Source organism: Manacus vitellinus, unplaced genomic scaffold, assembly GCF_001715985.3.
Source record: "Manacus vitellinus isolate BGI_N305 unplaced genomic scaffold, ASM171598v3 scaffold_17_pilon, whole genome shotgun sequence".
Taxonomy (NCBI): Eukaryota; Metazoa; Chordata; class Aves; order Passeriformes; family Pipridae; genus Manacus; species Manacus vitellinus.
In genome coordinates, this window is record NW_021939256.1 from 2,023,329 (window position 1) to 2,036,403 (window position 13,075).

At 41.0% G+C, this 13,075-nt stretch overlaps 1 protein-coding gene across 1 annotated transcript in view; it reads left to right on the top strand.

Moving 5' to 3' along the window:
- The window catches only part of CARMIL1 (capping protein regulator and myosin 1 linker 1), a 193,631-nt gene that overhangs the window by 1,627 nt on the left and 178,929 nt on the right, over positions 1 to 13,075 (top strand). Inside the window, exons 2-3 of the mRNA XM_018069977.1 lie at positions 2,475 to 2,563; positions 3,337 to 3,434. Coding sequence (XP_017925466.1) covers positions 2,475 to 2,563; positions 3,337 to 3,434 — 187 coding nt within the window. The remainder of the gene's footprint in view (positions 1 to 2,474; positions 2,564 to 3,336; positions 3,435 to 13,075) is intronic.

Consider the following 13,075-nt stretch of genomic DNA (forward strand, 5'->3'; position numbering starts at 1 on the left):
TTATTTTTTATTTATCTCCCGGGGTTTGGCGTAGTTTAAGACTCGTTTTCCTGTGTACGTACGAGGGAATGAGGGTATTTGTAATTAAAGTTTTATGGCCACATGCACACGAGCCCCCCGTGTGCTGCATGGTACACGCTTAGGAAATCACAGGTAATGCCGAGGACGCTGAAAACGCAGTCATCGCTTTTGGGGAGCTTCTGATAAACGGGGTTAATTGATCGTTATCGCAGTACGCGTGTAACCAGTGTCATTTGGGGGTAACAGGTCTGATGCTCAGGTTCCTCAGCCACCTCGCTCGGGCCAAACTTCCTCTGGTTGTAGTTGAGGTTTTGCCTGTTGAAGAGCTATCTAAGGATCTTGCCAACAGTAGAATAATTTAAACTGTTGCCTTAATGATAGATGGAAACAGAAATTTGTCAGGCACCGAGGTACATATTGAGTTGAATACAGTCCTTCAGACCTTACCTAGTTAATTTATAGTGTTGCATTTCCTTCACTTTTATCAGTCAGCAGCTGGTTTTAGCATTTATAAAATATTGGTGGAAATCTGGATGGATTGTTGCAGCTGCTACAGATTTTTTTTTTTTCTGTAGCGTCAAAATAGCTCTATTTTGCTGTCCTTTTAGTCTGAAAACCTTGTGGTTTACTTTAGTCTATAGCTTCTTACTAAGAAGTAATGAGGTGGGAAGTGTTCTAGGAGTAGCTATGGTCAAAACCATGGACTTACTGTATTTTACAATGGGCAGTCAAGTTTGAGGTGCTAATACATGGTATTTCTTACTGTGGGTCTGCACTGTAGTGCTGTGGGTGAGATGTGGTGCATACTACAGGGAGGAGTAAAGTGGGCATCTTCACACATTCCCTCCTGGTGGCGTTGGACAATATTAAGAATTACCCCCAAGCTCCAATACCCTGCACCTATCCAGCCTTCTTTGTCAAGGGCTCTTCTGGGGTGTGTGGATCTGCTTATGTAGATTGGTTTAATTTCTAGCAGTATTTTGGTGTCTGCATGTTAAAATTTAACCTTTAAACAGACTTCTTTGTAGTAACCATATTTTGAGAACAGGATGAAAGGATGTGCTTTAATGCTAAGTCATTGGAGTGTGGAGATTAAACTTGGGGGTAAGTGTGTTTGAGCTGCAGTTTTTGTTCTATTACTTCCCATTTGACCTTTGTCAGGTCTCATAGGTCACAGTCTTCAAAAAAACCCTCTCTTATTGTTGCTCACCTGGATCTACTCCTTTGAGGTGTGGTTGTCTGAAGTCTCCAGCATTAGAAATGGATGAACACTTTAAAATATGAACCTTAATGTTATGTTTCCATCTCTGAGTCTGAAAATGTATTTTGTGAGTCTACTTGCCACCCAGTGTGGAGGAACGTGTCCTCAGTCACATGGAGGATATCTTAACTCTTTGAAGAAGCGTTTCCAGCCCTTTCGGGCAGATAGAGCCTTGGAAGGAGCTGACATCTTGATTCTTTGTGGAGTCTGGTGTCCCAGGCCCTTTCTCTTCCCATGGTTTATTGGAGTAAGAACACAAACTGAGGTCTTGCAGTCCCTCCCACTTCTTCTGTGTGGGACAGCAAAGGGAAGCAAGTGGGTCTCTCCACACTGGTGCCTCAGGAGGAAGTCCCTTACTAGATGCAGGCACTTGGAGCTGTTTGTGGGAGAGGAGAAACTGAAAGGCAGAGGCTGCAGGTTGAGGCAAAGTAGCAGAGACAACAGCAATACTTTTCCTTCTGCAAGGAGATAATATTTTAAGAAAAAGACTGTGGCCAGCTTGCTTCTGGGTTCCCAAGCAGGGACAGAAAGACTAGAATTAGGCATTACCCACGGGAGAGGAAGCCTTGGGAGAACAGTTCGCATTGGGCTGGACTTTTCCCCCGGGCTTCTCTTACCTGGCTGCTCCGGGAGCATGCAGCCTGGCTCCTGACCAAGCAGTTGCTCGGGGAGCCGGCGGCGCTGAGCTGCTGCCATGGGGCTGTCGTGGGCTTGGGATCAGGCTCTCACTGGGGTCACGGCCCTGCTACCGAGGATCTTTTGTTCCTCATAGAAATATTAAAATTCCTGGGAGAAAGCATGCCGAGTCTGTAGAATAGTAGCTCTTTCTGGAGAAAAGTCTCTCCACCAGCCACTGTTTCTGACTTGCTTAACTGCCCTTGCTGCTGCAGAGACTTGCTGTGGCTTGGGGCTAACGAACAGCACCCAGGCATTTAATAAATGGGTGTGTTGTTTGCACTAACGTCTTCTGACTACCAGATGAAAATTGTGCAGAAAAGCCCTATACAGAGCACTATAATTAAAAGCCTTAGAAGTAGCCCATTATCTTCAATTTTAGCCTTTACACTTAAGCATGCATGAGGGCAAAGTGTATATGTCTGGAGAAGGTGGAGACTTGTTTTTTACAGATGCCAAATGTAGGGCTGGAAATAGGTTAATGTGTTTAAAAGATTTCTTTCTCATTCCGTTTCAGTGGGGGCTGGGGAGCGAAACTTACTGAAGATGCCAAATTGGCTCTTCTAGATGAACTCCTCTGTTTATCTCTCAATTACATCAGTGTCAGTAGTTGTATATTCACTTCTGGCCAGGGTGAAATTGTTCAAGGGAAAAGCTGGTTTGTTTCATACTTGGCAGAGACTGTATACATGTGTATGCATGTACCTACTAAAACATTAGGGCAACTCATGTAACTTTGGTGTTGGCACCATGAAGTGACTACATTGTCACTGGGACTTGGACCGAGGCCAATGTTGCTTTCCATAGCATCCGCTGCAGAGCTGTCAGGTGTTACTATCTGGAAGTCTGCTTGGCTTGCTTTTTAGCTTAAATGCGCAGAGTGCAGAATGTGGGAACACTTTGCTCTTCCGTTACCTGACCCATTTAGCCTCCCTGACATTAACAAAAGGCCAAAATTTGTGCAATGCAAGGAGCCAATTTGCTTTAGCAAGCTTTTCAGGTACAAATAATAGCAAGTGAGGAATCTGTTGTATTTCTCCAGAGTAGAGCTAAGCAGTGCTGGGGCTTGTCTCAGGAATGCCTTTGATATGTAAGTAGTCCTGGAAAGAAATATCAAATTTTGTTTAGAATCCTGGTATATAGAATCGATAATTCTGTCACAGTAGACATAAATTATTGCGTGGATGGCATACTTAGAAAAGTTGTACATGTATTAGGTTGCATTTAGTACTGGTGCGTGTGCATGAGACTCTCGTGAGTGCAAGCAGTTGAACAACACAGCTCTGAGTCCTTCTGAAAATGTGATAGTGGAATCTGTTTCCTTCTTGTGTTGACACTGAAAGTACTTAATTAAAGTGTTTTGTTTTGTTTTGTTTCAGAAAGTGTCAGGGATGTTATTGGGAGGAAAATCAAAATTTCTGTCAAGAAGAAAGTAAAACTGGAAACCAAGGGAGATAAAGTGGATAACAAAATATTGGTAAGTACAGTAGAACGACTGATTATGTGTGTGAAGGAAAAGTCACTACCTTTTCAGCAGGCATGAATTCTCCTCTGGAAGGATTCTTTGAAGTTTGTGTGTGCCATAAGATACCCATATAATTTATTTTCTTATATGCTTCATAGCCTGCATAGCAAGTTGATGTGCAGTTGTGCATGTGTACACACACGTTTATCACTGAGTTGTTTTTCAGAGTTTAGGGTATTGTGTTGTGGACTGATGATCAAGCAAGCTATTATCAGAACGTGTTCTAAAATAATTTGCTGCCTTTGCTGGTTAGGTTTCCTGTTTGTATCCATAAGAGTTTTAAGTGAACAAGAAATGCAAAATTATCTTTTGAGAATCTTCTGAAACTGTTATGCAGTGAAGAATAACAGTATAACTGTTGGGCTTTTTGAACTCAAATGACTGTTTGTACTTTTTAATATTCTCTGTTAAGAATCTGCATTTTAAAAGAAATGCATAATGTGTAGGATTCTAAATACTCTTTCTTAAAATTGTAGTGGAGGAAAGTGTCAAATTAATCTCACTTAAGTATGCTTTCCTGTTTTCTCAAGAATAGTTTTGCTGGCCTCTCTTGATAGGAAAAAAGCTGTGGTAATAAGCCACTGCGTTGGCATACTATCTTGAATATGCTAAAAGACATGGAACTGTATTTCTTCAGTCTTTTGATACCTCTCTATTAGGAAAACTCTTAGAGTAACAAACACAAATAAGTACAGTGCTGCTATAATATTTTGCAAGGAATTTGAGACTTGGTGCCTTGTGTCGGTGCTGTTGCATGTTTGAAAGCTTCATTGCCAAAGCTGTTGTTACAGATATTAGGTACATTCCCCATGCAGATATTCTGTTTTGTCTTTCAAGACTGCATCTTCTTAATCACTCCTGAATTATCTTCTTAAAGTACATGTTGCTTATCCCTGGGCACTAACACTGTAGATAATGGCTCACTTTTCAGTGAGAGCTGCTACTTAAGGAATTTGAAATATTTTCTGCATAATATCTACGCATGTTATATGTAGCTCCTAGGTTTACAGTTTCTGTATTGGAAATAAATTGAATATGTGAATGTTGATTGATTGTCTCTATTTATTTGAAAGCCATGTTTATAGAGAAGGCTGAGAGGTTTCACTGAAGTGGTTACACTTGATTGACTTTTTGACTTACAAAGAATCATTACTATTATCAATAGTGAAATATATTGTGGAAATACTGAAATACTGTTCTGAACCGTCAAGCTTTGAATTATCAGTGAAGTTTCTGAGGGATGTACTACTCAGCATAAAATGCCTAAATGCAATGGCTCAGGAGTTTTGTCTGTCTTTAATCTCCTAAGATCTCTGGTGGGGGACTTTTACCTTTTATGACTGAAGAGGTACTGAAAGGGAGCAAACCTATTTAAGGAGTTTATGAGTTAGCGAGCACTCCTTGTGTGCGTGCACCTTGTCTTCAGTGTATGGGATAAGTCTTTCAAGGGGATGAATTGCTGGGTGTTATCTGGTAGAACCATTTGTTCTTCAATGCAGAAATGCAGGGGATTTTTACTGGTGGAAAAAAGAAAAAAGGATTCTTTTTATTGTTTGAGAAATTGATTATTGACTGCTGGGATTGGATTTTGTTTTCTTTTGCCATAGAAGAAAACTACCCTGTGTGAAGTGGTACAAATCACTAATGGCACTTTTTTTTTTTACAATGTTTCTCTGATTGAATATGTGTATCTTTATATGGGATTGTTTCTGTTTTTTCCCCAAAAGTGCTGAATGTTATCTGCTGTGGCAGAGGCCAGTAGAGATTTTGGTTCACTTTGAGGATGCAGAGTTCTCTGAAATGCAGAATGCTCTGAAAAAAATGACACCAGTGACACCTTAAGTTTGGTACCTCAAATTAGTGGAGACTTTTTGGCTTTCATGTGTCTACACAGTCTCACTTCTTACTGTGAAGTAGAGGACACACACCCTCCTCTCCTCACAAGAGTTATGATGAAGATAAATAACCCTGCTTCAGAAGTATGTGAATGTTTAATGCTAAATGCCACAGGAAATCTGCCAACAAAATTAGGAATTTTTGTACTTCAAGCTGGGACTTAACAGTATTCAGTAAATAATGCATATGGCCATGTTATGACCAGAGTGGGTAAAACTGAATATTGAATTGTTGTGCCTTGGGTGAGCCTGTCAAATGGAATGCTGAATGAAGTGTTGGCAGCAAAAGCAATTCAGTAATTAAAGACTATATCCTTAAGTGAAAGCACCAGAGGGCTCAAATGTGATTGCATGGGCAGCCTTTATGCCAAAGCTCCTCGACTCCTGAGAGCTTAGTTTTGAAACGTTAATCTTCTGAGCACTGTCTCTTGAGTTCACATGTGGCAATGAATTGTTTTGAGATTTTGGGTTGAATTTTATTAGTAGGTGGGTGTTTACAAGCAAATTAGGTGGCATGCCTTGGGTCCATCGCTTAATAAGGAGGAAATACTAGTTGCTCTCATCTAGCTAACCCCAGAGCCATTGTGAAATGTGCTCATGGTTTTAGAGGAGGTTGATCACAGAGGTTGGCACTGAGCCCTGACACCCAAATCTGTGCCTTAATTAAATGATCTCTCCTCCTTCCTTCCTAGGGAAATCCAGCAAAATCAGTACCACTTTGAGAAAGGGAGATTATTTAAAATTGACTGCACTTGGCAGGTAACTATAAAAACACTTGATCTCTGGCCCTGTTGTTCACAGTGTATGCAAGATACAGAGTACTAGAATATGGACGTAACCCTCTACTATTTAACTCATTCTGCTATAGGAAATTCCTCTGATAATTAAGATGGAAATTAGAATCTGAGACTAAAGAAAAAACAGTGCAAAACCCCTGGTGTTGCTTGGAATAGGGTCCTAATATTAAACTGGTGAAGTTGGTGGATAAAATCTGTGCTTGCCTTAAGATGCTCTAGAATCTCAGCTTTGGGTGTCAGAGTTCAGAACTTATGTCTAGGAATTTTATTCTACAACAGATTTTTTCAGTCTGCACAATGAGTTTGCTGCCTCAGTAATCTCAATCTGCAGTCATTTAGTTTTTCAATTAGTCATAATGATGCAAACCAGTAAACATCAGCTGCCTTTGGTCTGCTGGCACCAAATCTCAGGTGTTCAGGCAGCAGAGTGGTATCCAACCCTGAAAAGGCAATAACCAGCTTGAATGGGCAGAAAATCAGTCCTCAAGTGATTAGGGCCAAACCCTAGTCCCATTCAGGTCATCTGTGTACTCTGGCAGAGCAAAGCTGCCATTAGGGAGGGTGAGGAAACACCCAGGCATAGAGGACACCTTCAAAGGTGATGAGCTGTCCCACAGGGCAAGAGGAACAGACATTGTGGGGCTCCCCAGTAGGTTGCAGTACCACTGTGGGCGAGGGAGACACACAGCAGGACTAGGGATGGTAGCTGGGGCAGCTGAGCTCCACTGGTCACCAGCAGTGATGCAGTGCCAAGGCAGACCTGAGGTCAAGCCAGGCAGCTGGGTTGGTGGGGCAGGCTCGACTGGGAAAATGGCCGAGTGCAGGCGTAGCTGTAGTTGAGTAGTTGTGGTTGCTCAGGCTGGAGTTGAGTGCCAGATTTCCAAAGCAATGTGGGGAGTCCTGGTCAAGACTTCTTCCTACTTTTGTGGTCACATGCATGCACCGTGTTCTGGCAGAGCTGTTGAGCTGACTGCCGTAGCTGGCTCCATGTGGCCTTGAGCCGGAGGCACAGTACTGCCACAGGAGAGGACCCAACTGTGTTTGGCTCCAGTCATCCTTGGCTTCAATGATTCTTGCAACAGTAGTCTTATTGGGTTAAAATAGATAAAGACATCACTATTTTCTAATCAGTGGAGGATTGCTTTGGTTTTCTGTGATTGTTTTGTTTAAACCTGGTTTCTTATGAGGACAAGGTTAAGGCATCATGCTGAGTGCCTGCGGTGTTCCTCCTCACACTGACAAAGTCTGACCTTCTCTCCAGTTTCAGCTTAAGCTGATGGGTATATAGAGATCTCAGTGGTGATGATAATAGAGTCGGTTGGGGTGTGGGGGAAGGCAGAAAGGAAAAGAATTTGATAAGCTTTACACACCTTCTCTCTCCTCTGAGGCCTCCACTTTTTACCACCCTAACGGATCAGGCAGAATGCCCTCTGTGCGTCTGTGAGATATTTCAGTGGTTGTTTCGTTGGGTTTTTTTAGTTTTTTTTTTTTTTTTTTTTTAAATCCAGAGGCCTCAGTGATTATCACAAGATTATCACCTACAGACAAACGCTGATAGGGAACTGGGCTTCTTAGTTTTATGTTTGTGGCTCTGCTTTTCTCTCCTCAAAATGGCCAAGATATATAATTTGCTGATTATTTCCCATTGCCATTTCTTTCTCTCAGATTTGTTGTAATTAATAGCAACTATTGAGAAGTTGAAATGTGAGATATAGGCAGTATGTTAAATAAATCTAACTAACTCCTTATGAAATACTGGTGTTTTCAGGAGCAGTTCATGACAGGCCAGAATTCAGGATTCATCTTACTTTTAGGTTTTTTACTATTAAGAAAAGAGAAAGCTCCTTGTCTAGTTGCCTTTGAGATTAGTTTTCCTTTCCAAAATAATGTTAATTTTGACATAAAAGATAAAGAAATATTGCTCTCTGATTTTTTTGCTTTGTTGTTTAGTTTATTTTGGTGGTTGGTGTTGTGGTTTTTGTTTTATTTTTTTCCTAACCTAAGGCTACAGATGTGATGTAGTGACCAAAAGCACTTTATTAGGAAGTCCCATTGAGTAGTCTCTGTTACGCTTCTGCCCTCAGTCCTTTACATTCTCTTTGTTAAAATATCACAGTGCTACTGCTGAAATCAGAACAGTTGCTTTGGCAGGTGGTTCTCCTTAAAATGTACTGTATGCCCAACATAAATTCACTGGGAGCAATTCATATGTCCTTGTCACTTTCTCTGGGACATATGCTTTCATTGCCTTTTAAAACAAAAAAATTGAATTGACTCCTGTCAAATAAGTTTATATTTGTTCTGTGCACATGGTCTGAGACTTCATGTTCTGCTTTTAAAGACCCCTTAAAAAGACTGAAATTTTATTTTAAAGAATCTGTGTTTACTTTTAAAAGGAGCAAATATGGCCATTTTGTGTGCTGTCCATGTGTCTTCTGAATATTGCTCAAACAACCTGGTTGACTCTACTGAAGCAACTGAGAAAAGCTTTTATGAGCTCCTGTGCCTCTTCAGCTGCAAAGGTGGCACTCTCCAGGTGGAGGCAGTAATATTTTGCACTGCCATAACTATTTTGGGATTAAAAGCTTTGGTGCTTGTTTTTCATTGCTCATCTTTTGTCTTGATCGATCTATGATATTCTGTTCAAATAGAGATGAATTTCACATCCTGCCTTAAAAAATGTGCACTTCTATTAAACAGCTAAGAGCATGAAGCTCCCAGGGTTGTCCAAGGTTAGTTTTACATAAATATGTGCAATCTCACACATTATATCATGACAGCTGGTGTGTGATAATGATGTTAAATATGGACGTTCTTTTAAAATAATGGTGTTTCCTCTTCCCTGCCCAGAACATCGACTGTTATGACATATATCTTAAGTGTGTCTTTATGAAGATGAAAGGAGGTAGGTGTTGGTACATCCCTCATATCAGGAAATATAAATGAGGTGAGGTAGAGTAATCAAAAAATACTTACATGTGAAAACTTATTTTTATACATTTATGAGGTGTCTCTTAGAAAACAATTGAACTCTGGCCAATAAGATTGCTACAGAGAACTAGGAAAAAAAGAGTATTGCTGGAAATAGAATTTATTAATTCAGTCATGCAGTTGTATATATTTCCAAAATAGGAAGTGTTTAAAAAAATACTTATGTGCAAGTTTCACTGAAATTTACATTTCTGTTATACATCGATCCATTAGGTTACTTTTAAATGGTGGGAAGACTTACAAACCTAGCATTCTGGAGTACTGTGTCTGCCTCTGGGGCCCCCAATATAAGAAGGACATGGACTTGTTGGATTGAGTGCAGAGGAGGGTCACGAAGATGATCAGAGGGCTGGAGCACCTCTCCTGTGAAGATGGGCTGAGAGGGTTGGGGTTATTAAGCCTGGAGAAGGGAAGGCTCCAGGGAGAGCTCATTGCAAACTTCCAGTACTTCAAGAGTATAAGAAAAAATGGGGTCAAATTTTTTAGCAGGTCCTATTGTGGTAGGACAAGGGAGAATGGTTTTAAACTAAAAGAGAGTTGATTTAGGCTAGATGCAAGGAAGACATTTTTTACGATGAGGGTGGTGAGACACTGGAACAAGTTGCCCGGGGAGATTGTGAATGCCCCATCCCTGGAAGTGTTCAAGGGGAGGTTGGATGGGACTTTGAGCAACCTCGTCTGGTGGAACGTGTCCCTGCCCATGGCAGGGTGTTGGAACTTGATGGTCTTTAAGGTCCCCTCCAGCCCAAACCATTCTATGGTTTAATGATTTTGGTACTGTGATAGTGCATGCAAGCGTTGAAAACCAAGATGATTTCTTGCACACTGAGAGTGTAGTGTATTTTTTGCGTGCTTGGTTGCTTTCCCTTTCTTTAGTTTTGGGCAACTGGTACAGGCAGGGAAAGGTAAGAAAAGGGAACTCCTCTTCCAGTGCCCTGAAAGTAGCTGTTGTCCTGGTTCATGTACTTTCCATTTGCACACCCACCTGCAGGCGTGTATATTCTTATCTGTGTTCTGGAAGGAGGAAATGTAAACATTATCTCACTCTTAGCAGGTTCTGATTTTCTGTTCACAGTTAGCAGGGTAAAAAAAAAGTGGTGGGCGGTAGGAATCCACTATGACTCTGAATTGATCATGTAATCTTTCCTTCTGTCAATTTTTCATAACCTAATTAAAAAACATTTCCTTTTTAAACTGCCTCACTCTTTCCACTTCTTTTGCTGAATATATAATATATCGAAGAGGTTTGCTAATACACTTTAGCTTTGAGAAGGCCTGACTCCCCACCACCATTATTTGTGAAATGGAGCCTTCCTAAGCAAGGATTTGCATTGAAGTCTGTGCATAAAAGAGGCAGAAGACTGATTATTACATGTAATTTCCCTAAAGCTGGAAATAAAAAATAGAAAATGAGCATTAGGGTCAACCTCTTGTCTCAGTCGCTTTTCGCAGCTGATGGCTTTTTCCCCCCAACAATGAGAAGACACGGAAGGGAACAGAACATGTGTCATTTGGTAGACCAACATAAATGCAAAAACCTGTGCCATATTTGTGTGGGGTTTCTTTTTTTTTTTTTTTTTTTTTTTCTTAGAGATTGTTTTATCTGCCTGACTCTAGGAAAAGAATTCTCATACAGGGAATGTACTTTACTTCAGTGCAAGTAGTGTGGAGGAGGACACAGTAAGCTTGAAAAAGGCTGCAAGGGCTGCTAATTGAAAAGTTAGTGCAGTGTACTGTGAAAAATGGTTCTTGTTGCTCGGAGCCCCTCTCTTCAACCACTGTTGTAGTGGAAAATTGGTGAATGTCACTGACTTGTCTGATTATTAAAATATTTACTTTAGCTCACCTATAATTGTGCTTCATTTTTTTTCTCATGATGGTGGTAATTTAATTCTGTGTAAAGTAATTACGGACCCAGGATGTAAAATTATTCTTTAAATATAGCTGCTGCTAACTCTGATCTGTACTGCTACCTGAGTCCCCAGGCTGATTTCTGCCCTTGTTCCCGTCTCATCTCTCTCTGTTTCTGAAAACACCCACTCTATGTCAACTCATGAATGATATATTTTTCTTAGTGATAGCTTCCCTAATTGGATTATTTAAGATGACAAACTGTTAGGATGCAAAATGTAATTATAAGACCCAGAGTCTGAAAACCCAAAACTCCTGAAACAAACCTAACCTAATTAACTGGCCTGCTGGGTGAGGAAGAGATACTCTACTCTTATTCAACTCCCTGAGCCAGGGTAAGATGCAAATAGCTGTGGGATGGGATTTTTAATGTTAGCAAAACAAAATAAGTTTCAGCTCCTTACTACAAAGTTTAGAGAAGGAGTCACATTGCTGGTGTTGAGAGTGGGAGAGGTGGTTTCCTGCCCCATAGGGACCAGGGCAGCGGCTTCAAGGAGGGAGAGATGGATAGGTGGGGTTTTAGCAAAGGGGAAGGCTTTCTCCCTCAACCAAACAGTATTTGCTCATTGCTGTATTATTGTCACTCTTTGGGAACTTTTCAAATGAATCCTGACAGCACTCACTCCTCTGAGCAGATAGAAGTTAAAAGGGTTTGTGTGTCCTGTGAGGCTGTTGCAAAGGTGCTCGCAGGATAGAAACTGTGAGCAAGTGAGGAGCAACTCTTTTTTTTGGACAGGTTATCTTTCTGGATCTTCTTTGCAAAGTGACCTTTATAAATAAAAATACAAGAATTGTGGTCTGGGCTCATGGGTGCAGATGTTGTGCAGCTTATTCTCCTGGCTGACAAAGGCAGCGTTTGTATCCCTGCATACAGTAGAAGGCCTGCATGACAGCAGGGTGGGCTCAGAAAGTGTGTATGTGGCGTTGAAAAACAGAAGAGGAGATGCTGAGTCTATTTTCCTCTTAGGATTTTTGTCCCGCATTGCGTTTTCAAGTGGTGCTTGTCTCTGTGCTTTTCAGATGATAAAACTAGATTTTAATTTTTTCCCCTTTCCACGGTTGAAGCAGCAGTTAGCAGCCTACTGCCTGTGAGGTGGACAGTGGTGTGTTTGGGATGTCTGGAAGCGCTCTTAATAGCCAGGGCTTAGGAGGCTGAGGTCATTTGGAGCAAGCCAGTTCCATTTTGTGCTTCAAAGAAGCTTGCCAGAAGCTTATGGAGTAGGCACTTCAGGTATAAATCTGTTTATCTGAACATGTCCTCAGTTCTCTGATTGAACAACAGTTCTCCCCTTGTACCTCAGACTTTGTCAAACCATTGCTTTTGTGAAGCTCCGTGAACTTTTGAGGATTTGAGCCAGGCTATAGACACCTACTTATTCTTAGAGCTCGGGAGCAAAACAAGAGGATGAGATAGCTGCTGCAGAGCAGTTTCTACTCAGATTTGATTAGAGGAAGTGAATGACCTGATCTGAATTTAGAGAAAGGCCACTGCTGTGTTTGTTCAGGGTCAACCTTTGAATGAAAAGGCTTCTCCCTCTCTGCCTTCAAGGCCATTAGCAAGACCGAAACTATTCACGCAGAACTATTGATAAAGGGAAGCCCTTTCAGAGGCTCATCTCTTAATAAACACTAGAGCCTCATGCTTAAGAATGATCCCTTTTATAGCCATGCACTTGAGCTTCTGCTCCAATGTGGAGCTCAAGGAACCTTAGGTGGGGAGCAGTGAAGGTAGGTATTTTGATTTTTAGTGGGTCTGTCTTTCACTGTCAGTCTTCTTTTTGGTTTCTACAATGTTGCTAGTAAATATTTGAAGATGTATTAGCTTTGTTAGGTACTGATGCTTTGGTGAGTAGTTATTTCTACCATCTTGGTAAGTTTACTCATATCCCAAATCTAAAATATGCATTTTTTATTATTATTATTTTTAAAAATGTAACATGAAAAATTAATTTTAAATACAAGCAATTTTCTTGACTGTGTCACTCCTCACATCTGCACT